The following is a 24,255-nucleotide window of genomic DNA, read 5'->3' as shown; positions in this document are numbered from 1 at the left end:
TGACTTCAAAAGAGAAATTAACTCCAGGGAGATGGGTCTTTAAAAAATTAAAGGTCACACTTCCACACAAACATCTGCCTGCCAAAAGGAAGGAGGGAAAAAAAACACAGCAAAGGAAAAAGCTCCACAGGGCTGCCACCCACATGGGCAGAGCTGCCTCTGGAGACACAACGGTTTCCAAAACTTCCAGAAGCATCAAGAACGCTCTGCAGCTGAGCACCACCTAGCTTTCTCCTTCACGTAGCTTCATTTCCATGCTCTTAGCAGAGTGCTTCTGGTATGAGGGAACTTAACTTACGGCTTCAGACCACAGAGCTCCCATAGCCATGCTTTGCTCATGAGATACCGGAGTGTTCAGAACAGCTGGGAGATGCACAAGGACCCCAAGTTGACAGATCACCGCAGATCACTTTCATCCAATCTGCTTTCAACCCCTCAGCCCAGCGCCAGCGATGACTAACCAGGCAACATCTAACATCATCCAGATCCTCAAGCATTTCTCCTCTTTTGCCAAAAACTGGCTTCTTGTTTCCAGAACGCTGGTGAGTCTGTTGGCTATGAGAATGTATGACTTCTTCCAGGTGGAATATTCCATTAGAGCAGAGAAACAAGCAACCAAGTTCAAGAGGTAGAGGAAATGAAGTCACATTTGCAATAATGGGAGGTGAGTGTTGTGATGCCCCAACAAAGCCCAGGGGTGTCTACAGCCCCGGGGTCCACGTTAGGCACTGGGCACAAATGCAGAAACGCATTCCCCAAGTTCTGTCGTTCATTCCTTATGTGCTCAGGAAGCAAGAAAGAACACACTTAAAAATGCCAGTGCTGAATTGTGTCCCCCCCAAAGACATGTTGAAGTCCTAACCTCCAATACCTGTGAATGTGGCCTTATTTGGCAATACGGTCTTTGCAGATATAGAGTTAGGATGAGGTCATACTGGATTAGGGTGGGCCTTATCCCCAATGACTGGTGTCCTTTTTAAGGAGAGGGGGACTTAGAGACACGTAGGCACACAGAGAGGGAAGGCGGCCATGCCACAGACAGAGACTGGGGCGATGGAGCTATGAGGCAAGGACGCCGAGGACTGTCAGCAAGAGGACTGCCGGCAAGAGGCTGGAAGAGGCAAAGGACGACCCTCCTTGAGCCTTCAGAGGGAGCACAGCCCTGCAATTCCAGTCTTCACAGCCAAGACAGAATCCCTTTTTGTCGTTCAAACCATCCAGTTCTTGGTATCTTGTCAGGCAGCCCTGGAAAACGAACAGCTGGCGTTCAGTCGCCACACATCACCTGCTCAGTGGGTGCCTTGTGCATGAGCCCTGAAGACTCATGTCAGGAAACAAATGAAAATTAAGAAGTCTGGAAAGCCTGCTCTCCTCCCAGCTGCACTCTGACCCTGTCCCCACGCCTGCCCCCTCCTCCTCTCAGCACACTTCACTGAAAGCTGGAGGAAGTGGAGCTTGACCCCTTCTCTCTCCTGAAGGGCTGGCAATGGCATAATGAGAGCTGCACGAAAACAGCAGCAACGACCCAAGACATTCTTGTTCACTCTATTGAGAGGCTCATTAGCCACTGCTGGACGCGCCTAGGGACAGGGGCAAGGCACAGGATCTGTGGGGTTCCAAGGGCGCTCTTCACAAAGCCATCTGTTCCCTTCTGTCCCACAGTGGGACAGAGACAGTATTCCAGTGCAGGAGCCAGGAGGGAAGGGACCTGGTGGAGAGGAGGGCACTAGAATGAAGAGCCAGAGGAAGGGCCAGGGCTGGGCCGGGACAAGCACATGGTATCTGGGTCAGGCTGGGAAGATGAGTGGGATTCCAGCGATGGGAACAGGACCTTAGAGTCCAGGATGAAGGGAAACACGGACTAATGCAGTGACATGTGAGGCTGCACAGGGCTCAGGAGCGAGGGAGTTGGGGGCACGGAGCTGGCACACATCAGGCAGCATAATGTATCTGAAGACCTATGTTGAGTAGTCCACAAACACCAGGGGTGGTATTACCATCGGTGGAGGAGTTGTTCTTCTTATCCTGGCTATTACTACCACACCATCTCCACCACCGCTTCCATTGCTGCTGCTATCACCGCTAATACAGTACAGACCTCACTCTCTGCTAAGGAGGTATACCTTATCCTACAACCTAGGGACTGGCTGCAGATTTCTGAAAACAAGTTATATTATATGATCTTTCACGCCTCCTCCCTCCCATCCCCAGGTATTTTCCGGGCACTCTACGCCAAATGCTGCATTAGGCGTTGGGGATCCACGATGAATGACGCTCCATCCACACAAAGCTTAGGCTTGGCGGGAGGTACGTTTACAATGGAGTGTAAGTTCTCTGACGGGGAAGTCGAGGGCGCTTTCAAGCACATTGGAAGAACATCTAACCTAGCCTGAAGGAGGCGAGGTGGGCTCCCTGGAGGAAGTGACAGCTAAGCTGAGACCTGATGGAAAAGTGGCAATCAGGCTAAAATGAGAAGATATGCTGGTGGAGAGACTGGCATGAGGCTAGGCTGGGAGGAGAAAGAGCATCGGGCCTATTCAAGGAATTGAGTATATGTAGAACTCTTCATGGACCTCCACTTGCCTCTGTAAAACACTTCCACCCTGACTCACGCTAAGCTCAGGTGCGTTGTTCTCTAGCACTCACACTGAGTTGTACGTGTACTAAGACTCAGTTATGTATGTCCCAAACCACAAACCTGTTATGTCAGTTGTACCTGTTACTTACGTTTGCAGTTGCTCTTTAAAGACTGCACAAACTAAGGAAATGTGCCAGAAGAAAAAAAATGCTGTTTCTATAAAAACAATACTGGATGCTTTGAAAAATACTCAAACAAAAAAACTGCAGGTGAAATAGGTATAGGCAGACAACCATAAAATATTAGGAAAAGTTGTCAAATTTCAAAAGGATTTTGCACTTAGATTCTTGGGTCACCTTAAAGAAGTCCAATCTGGACATCCCAGCCACAGGCAGGGGTGATGATGTGTGAGGTAGTTGATGCCACAGACACTCTGATCCACGGACCCAAATGCAAAGAAACGGCCTGGCGTCAAAACACCGTTGAATGGACCAGCACTAATATGCCTTCGATTAAAGCACGGTGTTTAAGCTGTGTATGTGATTTTGTGGGTATTTTCTTCAGCATTTACTAACTTTTCCCTTAACTGAGCAATTACTATAAATCACTCAGCACAGCTGGGGGTGGCATGGGGTGGAGGAGTGGCAGGAACCGGCAAAGCCAGCTCGAGGAAGGCCTGCTGCGTCCCGTGCAGGGTCGGATCAGGAGCTCAGCAGGCTCGAGGTGGAGACCGAAGCTGCGGCACGGTGAGCTCTCCAGGATGAGAGTGGAGGGAGGAAAGAGGTGGGGCTGGGATCCGGCTGTGAGGAGAGGGCAGTGCAGGGCATCAAGACAGCGAGAATAAGGGAGTGGTGCCGTGACCAAGCGCCACAGACTGAGTGGCTCACACAACAGAAATTTGTCATCTCCCGGTTCTGAGGGCCAGAAGTCCAAGATCAAGGTGCAGGCAGGGCCGTGCTCCCTCAGAAGGTGCTAGGGTAGGATCTGCTCTGGTTGGGCCTCTTGTAGCTTCTGGAAGTTCCTTGGCTTTTGACAACAGAACTCCAATCTTCCTGTGGCTTTCTCTCTGCGTGCACGTCTGACTCCAAATTTCCCCCTTTTATAAGGACACCAGTCATTGGATTAGGCGCTCTCTGTACTCCAGTATAAACTCATCTTAACTAATTACATCTGCAACGACTCTATTTCCAAATAAAGTCACATTCTGAGGCACTGAGGGTTAGGACTTCAACACAAACTTGGGGGGAGGGACATAATCAGCCCATAATGGAGGTCGGAGGAAAACAAGCTGAGTGTGGGGTCACAGAAGTTAGGAAGTGCCTCGTGTAGCTGGGCCCTGCCGTGTGGCCCTGGCCCTGAGCCGTCTGCCAGCTGTAATTTTGGTTTTCTTCTCAGAGTGCTACATACCACTGATAGGGACCAAGGACTAGCCTCCCTTGGGCTTCCAGGCCCTTCTCTTCCAAAACTGCCAAGGGAAGGTTCTGTCCAAGCTGAAGCGGTTCCCAACCCCTACGCCTTTCCTTTGCGATTTGTTTTATGTCCTGTAAATGGCACTGGCTGAAAAGAAGCAACAGGACTTATGAGCCACGAGCCCCGCAAAAGCGAAGATATGCACAGGCACACGTGAGGCACCGGGCACAGTCACTTCACTATGAAAAATTGTTTCCCTCAAAAGCCTCGTGAAAAGAGCCACGTAAAAAGCCAGTATCACCTCTGTGCTTTATAAAGAGGATGAATAATAAAATCTCAGTCAGGTGGTGCTGAGCCAACACCAACCACAGCCACAGCTGGGACCCTGGGCACCTGCACTGTCAGTGCTGAGTGACTGCCCGGCACCCAGCTCCTCGCTTCCTCCACTCAGCAGCACCAGGGGGTCGGTGGGGACATTGGACAGAGAAAGAAGATAAGGTTTGGGGAGTACTGGAGGCTCCTTCAGGAGGTCTTGCTGAGAACTGGTGAACATGGATGGTGGCAGGGATGACGACACCTCCTCCTGCTGGGGGAAGGGTGGGTTCTAGTCTTTTCATGAGAAACGAAAGCACTGAGGGGGAAAGCATGTCCAGGAAGGGGCTCACGTTGCACAGTGCCTCACAAAGGCGGATCGACATCTCTCCAACTGGATGGATTTGTTTCAGGGAGAAAAAGCAATCACATTTTTCTCCTTCAAGAAGTCCACTCCAAGGCCGAGCCCGTGGCGCACTCGGTAGAGTGCCGCGCTGGGAGCGCGGCGACGCTCCCGCCGCGGGTTCGGATCCTATATAGGAATGACCAGTGCACTCACTGGCTGAGTGCCGGTCACGAAAAAACGACAAGGAAAAAAAAAAAAAAAAAAAAAAAAAAAAAAAAAAAGTCCACTCCAGCACTGGCAACTTTTATTTATTGAAACATGCCACCTTCTCCACCTCATTTTTCCGATCAAGGCAGGCTGACCAACTGGAACTGATGAGCTGGCAAATGAGGTCTTCATATAGGAATGACCTGTCCCTTTTCCCTCTAAAAATTTCTAGTACAAAAAAAGGTTACAATTTGACTTCAGTTACTGTGCTTTTACCATCTTACTTTAAAAAGTAGATAAAAGGTGCTGAAATCACCTACATCTTTTTTCTCCTTATGTTTTCCTACTGAGTTCACACTTTAAACACTCTAGCTCAGTTCTTTATCCACTCCCATTGCAAATCTGTTTAAATCTCCTTGAAAATTCTTCCCAAGGGACAAGGCTGCTCAGTTCACTCACTGCCAAGAACACTTCTCTACCCACTCACTAGGGAACGATTCTCTCAGCAGCCCCAGGGTGGGCTCCAGGGCACGCACAGCCACTGCGGTGTACAGTGCACACCTTCAAACTGGACCACTTTGAAAGGATGCCCAGCAATGCCCACGTGGCACATGCCCACTGGAAACAAGGGCTTTTGGCTCCTCAGAGACAGATGTTTCTGCGTCTCAAGAGGACCCAGAGGGTCACCAGACATGAATGTCATGAAAGCCACTGGCTGTCTTTGGTCTTCATGCTCAGAGTCTCCACTGTCCACTCTGGTAACTCAGTTCGACCCGGCCAACAATGTGCTCTCAGGTGGCAGCCACTGGCCTTGTGCCTGGGTAGCACGACTGTCCTACCTCTCACACATTCACTGTGATTCACCCGCCTCCCCAACTAGCCTACAACTCTTTGCAGTGGAACCTGTCTGTTACTCACTGATGCATCCCGACAGTCCTGTCTGTCACAGAGCAGGTGTCAGCGAGCACACGTCGAATGGACTGAATGCAAGCATCATGCATTCCATATAGTTAGAAAACCACTTTATTTGGCACCTTCTACCCAGATGCACATGATTCCTTCCAGAAAGTCCACCACAAAGGGTCCCTCCTAATAAAAATCCTAAGACATGATGCTGTGCTGATGGCAACACAACAGAGGGTACAGACCCCGGTTGGGTGCAAAAATGAGAAGTTTCTGTGACACTAGTCTTCTATCAGGACAAGCTAAATTAGCTCTACTCTGTATTTACATCACATTGTCAGCCTAGGTGGAAAACACCGGCTATTTAAATGCCAAGACCATGTTCACATGAACTTCTGAAACGTCCCTACCCTGTACCATAATTGGCTGTCTCCCTAAATCATCTCTCTCCCCAAGCTGAATCTTGGGCCCAGCATTTCCAGCTGATGATGTCTCTGAGTCTCAGCGCTCGTCTGCAGCACTCCTTCCCCTCTGCTTTTGGTCTTCCGCGTGGCTGACAGTCACTGGGCTGTAAGGCCACTTGCTGTTCTACTCAGACCACCCCAAGGCTGACGCTGGTAGCCCACACTCTTCAGCCACTGCAGATTCTCCGGCTGCACAGTCACCCCACCCCTTCACCCCCCTATCCACTGGGACAGGCTGCATGAGGGACAGCCTGACATTGTGCCAAAATCAAGAAATGCAGTGTCTACAACAGTCCCCTAAATTTACTAACCTAGTTATCCCATCAATAGGGAAATGAAGTTAACTTAATACAACTTTCTTAGTGAATTCATGCTGATGGCTAGCAATCTCCACACTCTTTTCTAAAAGCACACAGCCATCTGTTCCCACACTCTGCCAGCAATCAGCTCTAGGCTTGCCAGTTTATGATTATTGCAATTTACCCTCTATCACCTCAGTTTTTCTTTTTTTTTTTTTAAACTTTTTAAAGGCAAACACTTGCCTGGCATTAGACTTAACTTCTCTTATTCTCCAGGGTGTTTTAAAGATCACTTGTATTTCTAAATTCTTTCCATTCCCCAGGATCTAGTTGTGAAGACTGAAACTCATCTAAAAGGCTTCTCCACTCATTTATTAGACACTTATCAAGTGCCTACTGTGTGCCTGGCACATTGCTTTGTTTAGTCCACACTTCACAGTGACAATGTTAAAAGCAGGCCAACAGCTGGCCTCTGCTGACCTTGTACCATCAACCCCAAGAGGTTCACCGTCCTTTCCTCTCCTCTTCTGAGTATGGGTTTAAAAGCCCCATGGCTACCACTGGCATTATTTTACTTTAGCAAAATATATATAACAAAATATGCCACGTAACAGTTTTTCAGTGTACAATTCCAGGTCATTAAGTGCAAGCACCATGTAGTGCAACCATCATATCTATTTTCAAAACACTTCCATCATCCCAAACAAAAACTCTATACCCATAATGCAATAATTCCCTCTCCGCATATCCCCTAGTAATCTCTAATTTACTTTGTCTCCATGGATTTACCTGTTCTGGATATTTGATATAAATAAAGTCATATGATATTTATCCCTCTGTAACTGGCTTTATTTCATTCAGCATATATTCAAGGCTCATATGCACTGTAGCATGTATCAGTACTTCATTCCTTTTCGTGGCTGAATGCTATTCCATTGTACATATATAGACATATACATATACATATATATATGACCTTTAAGTGGAAGATTATTGTGGATTATTTGCGTGGGCCCAGTGTGATCACAGAGTCCTTAAAAGAGGACGAGGCAGGCACGATTGTCAGGGTCAGAGTGATGCGATATGAGAGACTTGTCCGGCCAGCCGTTGTTGGCTTTGAAGGTGGAGGAAGGGCCCATAAGCCAAGAAATGCAGGCGGCCTCTAGGAGCTGGGAAAGGCACAGAAAGAGCATCTCCCCTAGAGCCTCCAGTGGGAACAGGCTCTGTCTGCTAACACCTTGATTTTAGCCCCATGAGACCCATTTCGGAGTTCTGACATCCAGAATTGTAAGATAATAAATTTATATATATCACATTTTATCCATTCATCTGCTGATGGACACCTGGCTTGTTTCCACTTTTTGGCTATTGTGAATAATGCTGCATTATACAAATATCTTTTTGAATAGCTCTTTCAGTTCTTTTGGGTATATACCTAGCAATGAATTGCTGGGTCATGTGGTAATTTTATGTTTAACTCTTTGAGGAACCGCCAAACCATTTTCTGCAGTGGCTATACCATTTGACATTCCCATCGGCAATGTACAAGGGTTTTAATTTTTTTTTTTCTTTTTAACAGTCTTTAGCTCATTCTGGATGTTAGTCTCCCCCTCACTATTCTTACAAGTTTGCTTAAGACTTTATTAGTCCTTTGCCTTTAGCTGTTAAGTTGTTAAGTTTTAAAAATCAGAATTCAACAGAGAATCTTCTCAAAATCCACAACACGCTGTCTTACAGTGTAGAGTCTGACCTCCCACTGTCCCTCCCGCTGGGAAAATGAGCTTAGCACTCTGATGCAAGTGCTGTGCTCCAGTTTCCTTCTCTGTAAACTGGGATAAATTTTAGTTTCCTATGGTTACAGTAACAAATTACCACAAAGTGAGTAGCTTAACACAAATTTATTATCTTACAATTCTGGATGTCAGAACTCCGAAATGGGTCTCATGGGGCTAAAATCAAGGTGTTAGCAGACAGAGCCTGTTCCCACTGGAGGGTCTATGGGAGACGCTCTTTCTGTGCCTTTCCCAGCTCCTAGAGGCCGCCTGCATTTCTTGGCTTGTGGCCCCTTCCTCCACCTTCAAAGCCAACAACGGCTGGCCGGACAAGTCTCTCATATCGCATCACTCTGACCCTGACAATCGTGCCTCCCTCGTCCTCTTTTAAGGACTCTGTGATCACACTGGGCCCACGCAAATAATCCACAATAATCTTCCACTTAAAGGTCAGCTTACTAGCAACCTTAATTCCCCCTTGCCTTGTAACCTAATGCATTCGCAGGTCCTAGGGATAGGCAGTCAGCACCTCTGAGGGCCTTTATTCTGCCTGCCACAAGATAGTAATGTCTTCCTCATAAGGTTGTTGGTCATTTGTATTTCTAAATTCTTTCCATTCCTCGAGATCAAGTCCTGAAGACTGAAACTCATTTAATCAAACATCATGTGATTAATCAAACCACTCATGTATTCATCTATTAAGTTTTGAGTTAATGAATTGAAGCCTACGAAGTACTTAGAGCTGGAATCCAGTAGGCACTCAATAAATGCTACTCATTATCACCTTGTGATACTCATAACTTTATAATCTCTTTTGGCAATATGGTCCCAGCCACAAGAATCCACTCCTTAGTCTGAACCTTCTGAGACCTGTGTTCCTAAAATCCAAAGACAGCATTGTTTTCTTTCTCAACACAACAGAGTCCCCCATGGACCAACCTGTCCTCTGCAGCAAGGCAGACTCGGAACTAGAGAGCACTAGCCCCGCTCCTGGCTTCCCTCACTTGCTAGAGACGGGACACCCAGCAGGGCCAGTCAAGAACTCAGCCCGTGCTCTGGTTCTACCAGTGGGGTGAATTCAGTGTGGTCCCCAAAGTCCATGTGTTGGAGACTTGACCCCCACTGTAACTGTTGATGGGAAATCCTATTATAACTGAAAGGTGGGGCCTTGAAGAGGTGATTAGATTGGGAGGACCATACCCTAGTAAATGGATCCGTAAGTTGACGGTTTCATGGTGGTCGTGGGTGTGGTTCTGCGGGCTTTAAAAGGAGGGGTAAGGAGTCAGCTCTCTCTGCTCTGCTATTCTGCCATTGACACCCTTGCATCACTGTCACCATTACCAGGGCCTTCACCAGATGTATTCCCTGGACTTTGGACTTCCCAGCCTCCCCAACTGTAAGCAAGCCTCACAGAAGTCACTGACTCCAGACAGATGAGCACGGTTTTTACTTAAGTGGACCCCATCCTCCATCGCGACCACACTTTTATTGAAGGCATTCACTTCACCTCACATGCCAGCTGCAAATCATCTAATGTCACAAAGGCAAGTGACTCCTTACATTACAGGTGAACATGCAGTCGTCTCAGGCCCCAAGGCTTGTTTCTAAGCAGCTACTCTGATATTACTGAACATGAGGTCTACTTAGGTTCTGCTGTTTTTCCAATGTGACAAGTATTGTCTTTTATTGTATCTGGTTCTCAGTTTCAAGATTTTTTTCCCCTCTATCTCAAAACTGTGCTTGACACTCTTGGTTAGGTCAGACCCAGAGCCTCAAGACAAATGCTCCCTGCTCATTTCACTCGCTGCACTCTGGTCCTTGCTGAGATAAGGGGCCCAAATCCTCAATACCGGGTCCTCTATCACATGGTTAGCAGGTTTGGGGACAGAGGACCCTCAACAGCAGGGTCTTCAGGGCCAGAGGAGCAAAGGGGCTCCGGGTTCGGCCTGCAGACTAAGAGACTGGGCTGTTAGTCAGAGGTCAGAGGGAGCCTCAAGAACTGGGCACAGCCATGAGTGGCAGAAGCCATGGGCTGGAGCCGAGACTGCAGGGCTGGGAGGGAGCCTGCCAGGGGTTCAGGGGCTGTGCAGGCACCACACACTCACCTCCCATTCCTGAGGGGGAGACCAGAGACCCCTCAGCCATCATGCGAGGATGACCAGGACTCCTCTTCCCCACCCCTGCAGGACTGGAGCTCATCCAAACACCCGGGCCACCTCCATCCAGAGACCCCACTCCTGTTAACGCTGCCGTAGGGCAAAGCTTCCACTTTTCTTTCTCAAAAGGCTGGGTCACTTCCTCCCATTCATCAGCTCTTGACCGCAGTTTCCTTCTGTCACCTCTGAAATCACATTTTCTTCCTGGCGTCCCCCCAGGTTCCTTCTTTCATCTAAGGACAATCTCACCTTGCTAACACAAAGGGAGGAAGGTGAGCATGTCGGGCCTTTCGTCTTGTTTGCACGGGAAGACCAGCCCTCACCTGCCACCACTCAGCCTACAGCTCGTGGTTCCCACAACATTCTTAGAGCTCCCTTTCCTGCCCTAAATTCCAATTCTCAGACCTTTGGATAAGCCAGGAGTCCTTCTTGGCTCCCCTAAAAACTCTCCAGCAAAAGTGCCAGCAACTGCAGGCTTTCCTGTTCTGTTGCTCCTCGGGTCAAGGTGTACTGGGGAAGGCAGCTCCATAGTGTACTTTGGAAATCCCATAAAGTCAAATCTTTTATTAACTATAGCCTCTTACTTCCTAACCAAGCCAGGTAGTTATCGGACTTGGTGTCCCAACAGCCAGCATCAAGAGGTGGAAACACTATTAATTTGACCCATTGCTTTGGCTTTGTCAGTGATTTTATTTAGGAATTAAAGGCTTTCTACATTTATTTTATGGTTAAAGATATTATGGACAGAAACAAAAATATAAAAAAAGGTTAATTATACTAATGTGGCATAAGTAAGGTTTATATTAAGTAAAAGCCTCAAAAAAGAAGAAAACAGTGGTCAATCGAATAAGGCACTGTAATTCTAAGTGACATTGAGAGAAAGGTTAAGAGCAAAATTCAGAGTATTCCATTTAAATTTTAACTAAAATCTCTGTACTTAAAATGTGAACATATACTGACTACACAGAAATTATTTAGGGAGCTTAATCTCACTAGTCTGAAACAACTGCAATTGTTATAAAATTATGTTCCCTATCCCTGTACAAGGCTTTAAAAATAGGTATAAACTTCAGGAAAACAAGCCTTTAAAAACCATAATTGTTAGTGTTATGCAGTTACACATATTGTATTTTATAGCACCGAGTTACAGGAATGCTGGGCCCTAATGAGTCTAAAAAGACTTTTGAGCAATTTTCACTTTGTATGGATTAGAGAGTATTAGTGGGGCCCACATGGTCTTCCGTAAATCAGAAGAAGATCAAACAGAATGGTCTTTGCAGCAGGACATCAGCTCCGGGATGGCCTTTCTAACTCGACTATTCAAGTCAGTGGAGAAGAGCTGCCCCTAACAGCCTCAGGGGACTCAGAGGTGTTAGAGCTCTGTTCCCACAGCCTCCATCGGGCTGAGATGAATGGACTCAGCCATTCAATCATAAGCACATTGGCAACAATGATTCCAATCTATCTGTTGTCAGGAGGGTTTTGATATCAAGGTCATAGAAATTTGAACCACAATTTTTATTTCATACAACTCTCAAAAGAGCAACTGAAGAGCTGGAGAAACATGTACTCCAGATGTCAGCAGGCCTGAGAATATGAATCAGCGCCGAGGAAAAAAATCTGCTGGCGAGGTTGTGATTTTACTCTTCTAAAGACAGTCACCAAAGCCAGAGCCAAAACCAAGTTCAGACACAGACCAGCAGGGTATTTATGGACTAGAGCATACGGTGGTGGTGAAAAACTAAAAAAAAACCCAACAAAGCAAAAAAACAAACAACCCCCCCCAAAACTCAACTGTTTTTCTCTTCGAAGTTTTCTAAAAAAAATATATTTGCATGCTCTCAAAAATTCAGTTTGTTGTTGGTCTAAACATCTTACTTAGCCTTAGGGAGCACTATCCTCTACAGATTCCTTTTGGTGATTCTGGCATGAGTAGGGTAAAAACTGTCCGGGAAGGTTGCATGAGATCTTTTTCATCTGAAAAGCGTGGGCTGAGCTTTGCTGAACTGTGGCCATTCAAATGGTGCCCCCACCCCAGCCCACCCCGCCCGCAGGCGCTGGCAGAGAGACGTCTATGTTAATGTAGTACCTGCCATTCCTGGTATCATGTTGCCGCATGTTCTTGATAAAATGAATCTTCTTAAAATTCTTTGGTCTGGGCGAACCTGAGAGAGTTCGGCATCTGGAAAAAAAAGACATTTTGAAAACACAGTCAGTTGCCCGCCGGACAGCTGAGACATCTCCACACAAAGACAGGAAGGAAAGACCAGACAAATGGTTTGAGTCACCCCCAAAGCAGGCAGGAGTCGGCAGGGATAATGAAGACAATGCAGCTGGAAGAAAGGAAGTTTAAAAAAAACCCAATGACAGACAACTTCCTCGGTAACACTGATAATATTTTATATGGGTCTCTGAAACGCTAGCTAATGAAAACCATTGTCCCAGTTACAGTAAAAAAAAACCTACACGGATTCCAAAGGCATTTTTTGTTATTGTCATCTTAAAAAGAATCCTCCTGTAAGACAAAGGGAAGAGAAAACTATAAATTTAAAAGGGGTGGGGGTCATACTGAAAAATTCAGTTAAACAACAACCCTGACTCATTTTTCTTCTGTAGCAGGATTTTGGCCTGAATCACCTGGACAGCTGCCTCAATTCTCAACTTGACTATGCCTGGGAAACCGCAGCTGTAAACTGAGGAAGAATCAGAGACCCAGCTAGTTGCTGCTGTTTTTTTTTTTTTTTTTTTTAAAGATAAATTTTAAATAAACATTTGTTGGACTAAAGTGAGAATCAAAATATTCTTTTTTTCCTGGAATATATGACATCCATGTGCACTATAGCACCGGCAAAACAGACCACAGGCCAAAGAAATCTTGGTTGTATATTGTGTTTCAAAGATACTGGCAGATCGTAAACTACAAAACTGTAACAACAATAAAAAAGCAAAAAACTCAACAAACGAGTCTGAAGTTTGGTCTTTTCTTGATAAAGGGAGCTATGACTTTTCTATTTTGTTTTTTGTTTTCTGACCGTGGGCCCCAGGAGCTGGCTCCTGCCATGGGATGTGGGTACCCACGACCTTATGCTTCAGAAGACAAGGTCCAGAGAAGCAGTGCCCAGCATCCCAAAACACACACTGATGGCTGGGCTGGGACATCAAATTCAGTCAATTCTGAATGCTGAGGCTTCAGGTAAAGAAGTAGCAATATGATCCAACAAGGAAGCATGGTTAAGGGGAAGGCGGGATGCTGGGGCACGTTTGGGAATCGCACTGAGGAATGGGCAGGGTAACAGACCTGCAGAGCAATGCCAATCTTTACTCTCCCCCAAGGGCCCCTTTCGAGGGGGATCAGGCCCGGTACGTTTCCCGCCACTCGTCTATCCCCAACCCACCCTCCCAGTAAGGGTCAGGCTTCCTAAAAGCCCTTTCCCAGAGAGCACCGAAAAAAATACTTTTTCCTAGGAAACAGTACCTTAAGATAGACTTAAACTCAAATAACCCTAAAGTAAGTGGACTTAGACCAAAACAAATGCATGATATCGGGCATTTATTTGGTGGCTTTTCATCAGGAAAAAGGGGTTTCATGGGCCGTGGGCCAGTGGAGGAAAGCCCCTCTTCTGGTCATTGTCCACTACACTGGAGAAAGAAACTTCAGCAGAAACCACAGACCTCCTGGCCTCTACCCGCAAATTTACTACCAACCCTCATCTATCACATTATTATTTCAGCCCTCTCCGCTGTTGTTGTGAGGCTTAAATATGAGGATTAAAGACGATGATGTATATGAGCTTCACAAACTGTCAAGTGACACATTCAAAAACAATATACGTATTTATACGTCCATGTAAACATTCACTTGCAAATTTCAAGTGTTGCTATTATTAAGAAATCAGTCCTACAAAAGTGCCTATTTTGTTACTATTTGCCTCCTATATTCTTAAAACTGCAGCCCTAAATAAAGTTCCTGGATTCTTGGCTTCAAAGGAAGATTCCTTTAAAAAACTTGCAAAGCCCTGTTAGAGGACATTAGTAAATGCTTCCTGTGGACTCCAGGCAAGGTTAGAAGAGGGGACAGTGTCCACCAATCCTCCTCCCTACCCCAGGCTTCCAAACTGTGATTTAACTGGCTTGGGATTCTAGGGGACAGAGCCTCACTCTGCCTTCTTGGGACCGCTCTCTGGAAGCAGACCCAGAACCCCAAACTGCCTCAGTTCTGCCTCCAGGATGCCTGCGTGAGTCTGCAGGCCTCTCAGAGTTCCCAACTGTCTCTCTCATGCACAGAAAGTTCTAGAAACATGGGGTCACTGGAGAGAAGAGAATTTACACTTTCAGTGTTTTTCTGGATAGGGCCAAGGGTTCAAGAATGTCTTCATACCCTTACTCCCCTTCCCCACAAAAGTTGAGTTTCCTGGGCCAGCCAGTCTGAGGATAGCAGGCCAAGAGCTGGACAGCGAGCAGGTTCAAGCAGCTCACAGATCCTGCCACTTCAGCAAACTCATACCTCCCTCCTCCCACCTCCCAGCTGCGAGAAGCTGGTACCGATGCCAGCACAGAGGTGAGACAACCCCAAGCTGTCCCTGCCTCCCATGCCTGCAGAAAGAGAGGCACTAAATTCCTCAGCCATCTGCTGGAACTGGAAGTCAGCAAAAGGGCCACAGGTGGCTGACCACACCAGTAGAGGAAGGAGGCAGCTGCTGCAAGCCACCAGCACCCACCAACCCAGACAGTCTGCAAACCCAGGCAGGTACTGATGGCCGTCACATCTGCCACACACAGGCCAAGGCTTTCTCTGACACCTGGTAGAGATGTCCTAACTCCTTATTTCTAGGATACCAAGTAGGGCAGGTGGAAAACTCCTCAGTCCAAGTCCTGCCACTGTAAATGCTCAGTGATGCACAAGAGAAAAAAAGAGAAAAGTAAGACTTTTAACAGGATAACTCAACAAAGGTCCTTTGTTTCGATATCAGCACCCAAGCACCCAATTCTAACTGTACACCCTATGAATGTAGCCCTTCATTCAGCAAGTTGTTTGTTGTCTTTTTTTTTTTTTTTAAAAGCATTCAACTAAACCACCAGGGGATCTAAGAAATGCTTTAAGAGAACTGTGGCGTTAGCAACAATCGCCAAGGAAACTGGAATACAGAGTGCTGAGGTTGGGGCAGGTTATGCAAAGAACGAATTAATTTCAAAGCCTCCTGCATTAACGTGTAAATATCCATTTAAAAACATGCATCTTAAGTGATGCGAAATTAAATTAGGATAGAATTAAATTAAGAACTAATTTAATGAAAGATTAGCTTCTTCCTGTTAGCACTGATTACAGGATACACCTAATTATGCGAAAGGTTTAATAGATGCCTTGAAACCATTTGTTCTCTGTGCTAAGCTTAAAAACAAGTTCAGCTAATCGCCTTCCACCCCCACAGTTCCCAAAACACTTCCATGTCATTATTGGTACCTTCATTTCATACATTGTCAAGGATCTCAGCGATTAGCTGACTCAGCCCTCCCATTTTACAGATGGGAAAACCGAGTCCCCAGGGACACTAAGTGAATTTCCAAGACCACATGACCAGTTAGAAGAGTCAGGCCAAGAACTCTGGTCCCTTTACTTCCAAATGAATGGCTTTTCTTCTACACCATGTTAATTTTATTTCCTACAAACAAGTCAATTTCTTTCTTTTTGACCAACAAGTCAACTTCTAAGTAAATACGAGAACTCTTTAAATTCAAAAAAAGTCCATATGGGGAATAGAGACTAAAACTGCCCAAATTCTTTGATTTCTGACTTATTTGTATTTCTTACAAAGGTTTATATTTACACAAGACAGTTAAAATCCAGGATGGTATTCTGTAAGTAAGAGGTGGATGAAGTCACGGTTAAGGCAGGTAACCATTTTTCCTTTGCTGCTTTTGCCACTCCAGTGCTGAGGAGTAGACGGGAGAGGACCAATCTGGCTGGCCAATCGGGGATTCCAGGAGGAGGGGGCAGAGATGACAGAGCACTGGCAGGAACACAGAGCCCAGGTCCACCTCAGGCCACCCGTTAACCACCTTGAGACACATGACACCTGCATTGAGCCGCAACAGCCCTGTCTGGGAATCCCCAAGGAGGGATTTCTTAGCCTGTACCACCCTAGATCTCCTGGTTTCCTCCGCTCATGATCACATACTGCTCCAATGACTGTGGCTTCTAGCAGCCTCTGAAATACCAGGGGCTTTTCAGCTGTCCTCATTGATTTTCCCATTTGTGGCTGGGGTGCGGGAGGGTCTTGGTGAGAACTGGACTCACCTGCTCTAAAGTCAAAGCCACTTGGTGCCTCCTAGGAAAATTTGTCTTCCACTCTTCACTGACTGTCTCAACCAAAGCCAGCTCCCTAATTTGACATTTAATGTGGCTTTCTGTATGACTCCTGCAGGGAAACAGTCTTCTCCCAATACTTAATAGTGCCTCCTAGGACACTTGTATCCAAAGCCACATTCACCATGCAGCTACAGCCATTCATCCTGAAATGCTCCCAGAGGGTAAACACGTTTCCAAAAAGACTTGAAAAGTGGAGATCGGACTGTTTGGCCCTGACTCTCTCTTTGGAATGACACTGGTGACACCACCATTGCATGACGCTTTTGGTCAGACCTCAGACCTGATTGTGCTCACTTACCCTCTGCAATTCATGCATGCAGAGCTGGTAGACACAACCTCTCAGCTGGGAGTGAAGTTACAGGCGGGGAAGGCGCCATCCTCAGGGTGAAACTCCTCTCTCTACAGCAGCACCCTCCCAGGCTCCAGGGGATGATATGGATTCCCGAGTGCTGGCCAGTGGCCACAGTACCTTGAGCACAGACGCAGGTTGGAGGGGAGCCAATGCAAGCCCAAAGAACTCACGTGCTCACGTCCTCCTGTGCACCCCTCCCCCTGCTGCCTCCTGGCAGTCCCTGGGAAACCCCAGAGTCTCATCTTCCCTGGCTCCTCCTGCAAGGCGGAGGCCCCACACGCTGCCCCACACAGCTCGGGCTGGAGTGGGGATGAAAGGAGATGTAGGCCCTGAGTATTTTCTCCTCCATGAGGAGGGCCTGGCTGGACCTTGGCACAGATGTGAGCCAGATGGGGAGGGCAGGATCAGAGGCCAGGAACCTGCCAGTCATAGGCACAGCACAGCTCAGCAATTGCTGTCACCCAATAAGATGCCTCACGAGCACTTTCCTAATCCCAAGGGAGAAAGAGAACACTTTCAGACCCAAGGAAGCACTCCCAACTATCCTAATCAGGTTTCCCCAGCAAGGAGCAAGAGCGTGTCCTCACAGTCACCTCCTAAGGAACTCTGGCTGGCCCTCCTGATGATAATGAAGTGCCGGACCCAAACTATTATGTAACCACATCTGGGGAAAGAGCTGGGACAGTGCTGGGCTCTTCTTCCATTAAGCAGCAGCTTTCAAGATGTAAAGGAAACCATAAGAGGAAAAGCACCCAAATACACACGCAAACTGGGCTATTCCAAACACATAACTGGGATTTAATAGTTTTCTAGTTCTAAAGGTCCTCAGGTTTGAGGTTCCAAACCAGGAGTGTGTTCCATAGTCCCTAAGATTCAGATGGTCATTTTTTTTTTTTTTTTTTTTTTTTTTTTTTTGTCTTTTTGTGACCGGCCGCACCGCGCTCAGCCAGCGAGCGAACCGGCCATCCCCATATAGGATCCGAACCCGCGGCGGGAGCGCTGCCGCGCTCCCAGTGCTGCACTCTCCCGAGTGCGCCACGGGGTCGGCCCCAGATGGTCATCTTTAAGTTTAGTTCTGTAGATCAAAAACTTAAAAAAAAAAAGAAAAAAATCAATCTTTGGCTGTCATTTTATACTACAAGCCATTTACAAATACATAAATGATACATCAAAAAATTACCTCCGTAAAGGGGCATTCTCTTCAATATCTTCTAGGGTCTCCAAGGATGATCTCTGGGAGATGAGGCGACGTCTGCAGAGAGAGGGGAAAAAATATCTATGAGTTAAAACTGCATTGTAAGACTGATCATACGTTTCTGTGAATCTAAGACTGTCCTAAAAAATAAAGTATATTAAAAAGAAAAAAAAAAAAAGATCAGACAAAAGCTGTCTTTAAAGGCTGCCATGTTCCCTCCATGCACAGTGAATCCTAGCTGAATCCTGAGCTTTCTCCCTGCTCATGGGGCCTCTTCATTGTGACTAAAGGGAATAGCTGACCCTTTCAATGCTGCAATTTCCCCAAGAGACAAAAAAAGACAAGATGCCTCTTGTACAATTTTTCTAAAACATGAAATGATACTGCTAAGTATTTAAATATGAACGATCTGAACCAGGTAACTGATCAATATTAAATTTTAAAACCATATTAAATAAAACTTCAAAATCATTAGGATGCAATAAAAAGTTATGGTCTCCAGATGGCCATGATTTCAAAAGCAACTAGAAACAAGAAGAAATTATTCCTTTGGGAGAGTTTCTCAGAGACCAAAGAATAAAGATGCACATAATTATGAGAAACATTAACTCTTGTGGGCTGCTGAAGAATTGAAAAGCACCTGTTAAACCCTCTCAATCTAGTTTGTTTGGCCAGGCTGAAATAAGAAAAGACCCTACTTAACTAAGATTATCTGGTACAGGGAGCAGGGTGGGGTAGTAATTTTAAATAAATCCATTTGAAAAAGGACTATCATTTCATAGTAAATGATTGGGGTGGGGGTGGGGAGATAGAAAAAATTTAACTGGGTCTTTACCTTAAAAAAAGGGATTAAAAAATATGGAGGTAAAGTCTATTTTCTATTACATTTGACAAAATTTAGGTTAAGAACATGCAATTACAACCATGTTCTAACTTGTTCTAAAGAACAAAGAATAAAACAACTGGTTTGTGGTCTTTGGGGGTTTTACATGTACTTTTTCTGACCAACTACTCCAACACCTTTTGCTTCATGTTTTCCTTTTATAAGACAATCAGAAAGGTCATTTTTGCAAACCATTCAAGCGCTGCACCACTTTTCCAAGAGTCTTCTTTAATCTACTGATATTCAAATCCTTTTAAAAATATTCCGCACACATCCTACTCCTCCTCTTTTCTTTCCCAGTTGTAAACTGGTCTAATTCCCTCAGATCCTCATTCGTCAATGTGTGTGAACCTGCTGGCTGACTGGCTCAGTCGGTTAGAGCGTGGTGTTCTAACTCCAAGGTCAAGGGTTTGGATTCAAGCTGCTAAACGAAAGAATGACGAATGAATGAATGATATAAAATCAATCATTCATAACTGTCATTGTCTTTGTGATGTACTAGACCTTCTGCAGGATCTGCAGTTTCGTTCTGCAATTAACTAACATTGAATTTCGATTTCCATAAAATTGCCAGATTTCCAACAGTCAGTCAGAGCTGTGGGAGAGACACTGGTCTTACCAGAGCAGGATATGAGGGGGTGGAAAACTGCTTTTACAGGGCCAATTCATTAGCAAACAGAACTTCCCTATGCAGCCCCGTAACTCTGGGGACCTAGCTTGCCAAGACCCCCCGTGACAGTACCCTATAGCTGTGGCTCCAAAGTGTCTGTGCCATCAGTTGAGGCACAGCCCCTCTGAAATCTCAGTGAACCCTGAGGAAAGCCATCAGGTGAGCAGTGGGCAGCGTCTCCGGGTGCTGGGTCTGGCTGGTACGGAGTCCCAGGCTGGGACTGGGGCAGATATCCCACTAGTTACACTCCCACCCACTGCAGCTCTCAAAGGCAGGTACCCCACACTCTCCATCCAATGGGTACTATAATTCATAAAGGAGCATGCATAGGTGCTGGGGTCAGACAGACTCAGATTTCAATCCTGGGGTTTCAAGACTTCGGGGACTTAAGAAAGCTCCTTAATCCTATAGCTTCAGTTTCCTCATCTATGAAATGCGCAAACAATAACTAAAAAATGGATAGATGGAAAGTCCTTGGCACATGACGGTTCTTGACGAATGGGAGCTACTCCAGGTTCCTCTTCTGGGGTTGAACCCTGAGCACCCCAGCTCAACCGACCAGTATCAGGCTAACTGTCCTCACTCCAGCCACTGCTCAGTCCCAAACAGTAGTAGCAGGGTCACCCCAAAATGCCTGTGCCTGAGCCCACCTGAGACATGTATTCCTTCCATACCCCCACCCACTTTTAAGCATAACTCACTCTGCACTTGTATATATGGAGTGTACAGGGGGGCCCACATCACACTTACTGGTACACTGGCCACCTATAAAATTAGTCTCTCCCCCCCCCAGGCCTTCTTGGGCTGCTCTCACTTAACACCTAGGTCTCCCTCACAGCCAGGAGGTAGTGGTTAAAATGATACTTATTCTGTTTATCTCTGGCTAATGGTCTGAGTTTTTAAATAAAAAAATATTAATGTAAGTATGTGCACCTAAGCTGTCATCAGGGGAAACAGCCACAGGCAAAAATAAATGTATAGGATTCAGATGCTGGCAATCTCAACAAATTCTGTAACACTGGAGCCTTCCTTTGTAGAGCAGCATTTTTTTCAGGTGACCCGTAAACAACAGTTGATGTTTTGTTGAATCTACAACCAGGTGGCTGAAGTGACTGCGGAGCTCAAGGACTGCCCAACTTCAGTTATCCTAAGGGGGTCCCCAGAAGCTCTGCAGCACAAGTACAACCCAAGGCCCCAGCAAAGCCCAGGCAGGTCACCCTCGCAAGGCACCTACATCCACCCGCTCAACCAACATGACTGTGAACCCAGCCTGTCAGGGACAGAAGCCGAACCAGGCTTGAATATGAGCTCCTTGAGGACAGGAGTCAAGTGGGAATCCACGAAACGACCACTAAGGAATTCTATTACTGATCCCTCAAGCCCCTCTGTCGTGTGGGGCCGCCCTCCCGAAGGGCAGCGTGGAGCACAGGCTGGCTGGTCCACGGCACGCGCAGGAGGCCCCGCCGGCAGCCTGGGGCCCCCAGACACTCCTCCAACATTCGGACCAGGGTGTTCACCCTAGAAAAACAGGCCCGTTCACAAAAGCACACAACCTGACAATGCTCCTATCAAAAAGCTGCATCTAGTTCTTCCAGGACTGGAAAAGACAGGGGCTTATTTGGAAACTAACCAAATTAGAATATATCTTTCTAGGCAGTTATAAAGATTTTTTTAAGCCAGCACATTTAATATTCTTCTTATGAGTTAAGCAGGTATACAGTCCACACACGCATTATTATAGACCAAATGTTTGTGTCCACCCTAAAATTCATATGTTGATGCCCTAAACCCCACTGTGATAGTATTTGGAGGTGGGGCCTTTGGGAGGTCATTAGGTCATGAGGGTGGAGCCCTCGTGAATGGGATTAGTGCCCTTAGAAAAGGAACCCCAGAGAGCTCTCTAGCTCCCTTTCCAGCATGTGAGGATACAAAGAGGAATCCATAGTCTGTAACCTGGAAGAGGGCCCTCGCCAGACCCCAACCATGCTAGCATCCTGATCTCAGACTTCCAGCCTCCAGAACTGTGAGAAAATAAATGTCTGTTGTTTATAAGCCACCCTGTCTATGACCTTTTGTTACAGAAGCCCAAACTACAACACACACACACACACACACACACACACACACACACACACACACACACACACACACACAGACACACACACACACACTCTCTCTCTCTCTCTCTCTCTCTCTCAATCTCTCTCTCTCTCTGTCTCTCTCTCATGGGCACTTAAGGTCAGAACTCCTTAAAGGGAAAAAAATCCAAAACCCAAATGCCCACCTGTTCCTTTAACTTCAGTGATGTGCTTCCCTTCCTCGTGAGATGGAGATACAGAACTCGGAAAGGATTACCACCAGTCATCATAAAAAAACCATGATATAGCGCCATGAACCAAAAACGTGATGCCTGCCCTTCCTGCTACAAGGAGGACCTATTCACTACCACAGGGAGTGCCCCGTAAGCTGGTAGTGGTAACCCACTGGTGCTCATCTCTGCCCCCTGTAACCTTGCCAGATCCTTCCAAGGTATGTCGTAATGCCTTCCCCCTCACCATCTATCCTCAGGAAGCCTGCAATGGACAAGAAGGCTCAGGGTAGGTGGCCAGCCTTCACCAGCCCTTCTTACTTTGTAACTTGCCTCCTAAACTAAGCCTCTTACCATGCAAACTCATCATCAGCATAGTTAACAAGCAGAGGTATTTGCATATTTTGATGACTGATAAAGAATACTTCACCTTGGACCAAAATAGCATCAGGCCACCTTATTAACCAAGCAGACACTCAGTAAGAGATCAGCAGGGCTCAAAACATGAGCATTAAGTGCTGATATCATCTAATGTAAGTGTCTGTATCTAGTCTCTAGGTTGAGTATACGCTCAGGGCTGTCTTGTCCGATGATTACAAGTTAGGCCTTTCCATACTGGCCACACTTTTGAGGCCGATGTGGTTCACACTTAATGCTTGTGTGTAAATCAGCCTCCCAAAAGCACCCAGACTCAGCTTACAATATCCTTTGAAGGCTCGACTCTGAGTAAGGAAATCATAATCCGTGACAGCACAATTGCATATCTGGAGAAAACTACTTGGACCAAATTAATCCACTACTCATTAAGGGATAGCGGTTCATCTGCAGGTACAAGTCACCATATACCCCTGGGACCCAGAACTGATCACAGTGTACTATTATAATAAATCACTTCTACCAAAAGCTTAAGGGAAGGTCACTGGGGGAAAAAGAGAAGAAAAACATCACACAGAACAACACTGGCTGGGGTGACAGAGGACCGAGAGAGGCAGGACCCAGAGCCAGCATTTCTTAAGCGTGAAAGGGTCATTGAACCTATTTCCAGGCAGGAAGGGACAGTGGCCAACCATTCAAACCAAATGACCGGAGGGACGCGGGCCCGGCAGGCTGACAATGCTGAAAGGCCCTCCTAGCTAATGCTTCATCATCATCCTGGTCAGCAGCAAGGACCCCAGGAGAGCAGGGGGCGAAGTGGGAGCCATATGTAGTCAGGGCACCTCCATCGGCTCTCTGGAAGAGGTCCTGTCTCTCCTTAGCCCAGTGAGAAGAGTGCTTCAGAGAGAGTGCAGGAGGGAAGAAGGAGGTGGCTTGCTGCTGTCCCTGCTGACCAGTGAGGCTGACAGGGTCACTCTGAGGTCCAGCAGGGCAAGCTGATCAAGGCTGATCCCCTTATGGAGTCTTCTGTGGCAGCAGCTCAGCCCAGAGGACAACATGAGGCAGTGGGAACTGCAGCGGAGAGCTCTGGCCCGAGAGTTAGCCCCAGCCTGTGGTGTGGAAGGTGACACCTGGCCTCCAGCTGTGTCCTCTGTATAAAGCCAAGAAGTCAGGCTAGATCAGTGCTCTTAACCCTGGCTGCACACTGGAGGTTTGGTTCCCTATACTGGCCAGTCACCGCCCACCCTCCCATCCCCCAAAAATCACTGAAGTCTGGGTCCCGCCTCTAGAGATTCTGATGCACTGGTCTGGGTGTGGCTGGGTAAGGGGGTTTTAAGAGCTCGCAGGGGATTCTAACGAGCAGGACAGTTGAGCCCCACTGAATCAGGTTATCTCCAGCATTCTACCCAGGTCAGAGATGGGTGAGAGTCTATCCCCAAGCCTCCGTACCCTCCTGCATCAGCAAACTTAGGATGGAAATGGTCATAACCAACTTGAATACTAAGTTGTCTCCTCGATCCCTGGGAAAGGGGGTCACGGGGCCTGGAGAGCTGAGGCTAGGGAAAGACGAAAAGGTCTTCAGGTATAAACAGGTGAGTCATGCATATAATACACACGTTACATGGATGCACAATCAAATGAGTGAAGAACCAGTCCTG

At 46.7% G+C, this 24,255-nt stretch overlaps 1 protein-coding gene across 1 annotated transcript in view; it reads right to left on the bottom strand.

The window, feature by feature from the left end:
- The window catches only part of CABLES1 (Cdk5 and Abl enzyme substrate 1), a 106,275-nt gene that overhangs the window by 46,507 nt on the left and 35,513 nt on the right, over positions 1-24,255 (bottom strand). The window contains exons 2-3 of the mRNA XM_063077352.1: positions 18,347-18,418; positions 12,537-12,629 (exon numbers count right to left, since the gene is read on the bottom strand). Of these exons, the coding sequence (XP_062933422.1) occupies positions 12,537-12,629; positions 18,347-18,418 (165 nt within the window). The remainder of the gene's footprint in view (positions 1-12,536; positions 12,630-18,346; positions 18,419-24,255) is intronic.

This window comes from Cynocephalus volans, chromosome 13 (genome assembly GCF_027409185.1).
Source record: "Cynocephalus volans isolate mCynVol1 chromosome 13, mCynVol1.pri, whole genome shotgun sequence".
Lineage (NCBI taxonomy): Eukaryota > Metazoa > Chordata > Mammalia > Dermoptera > Cynocephalidae > Cynocephalus > Cynocephalus volans.
The sequence above is the reverse complement of the archived record's forward strand: the minus strand, read 5'-3'. Positions and strand labels throughout refer to the sequence as shown.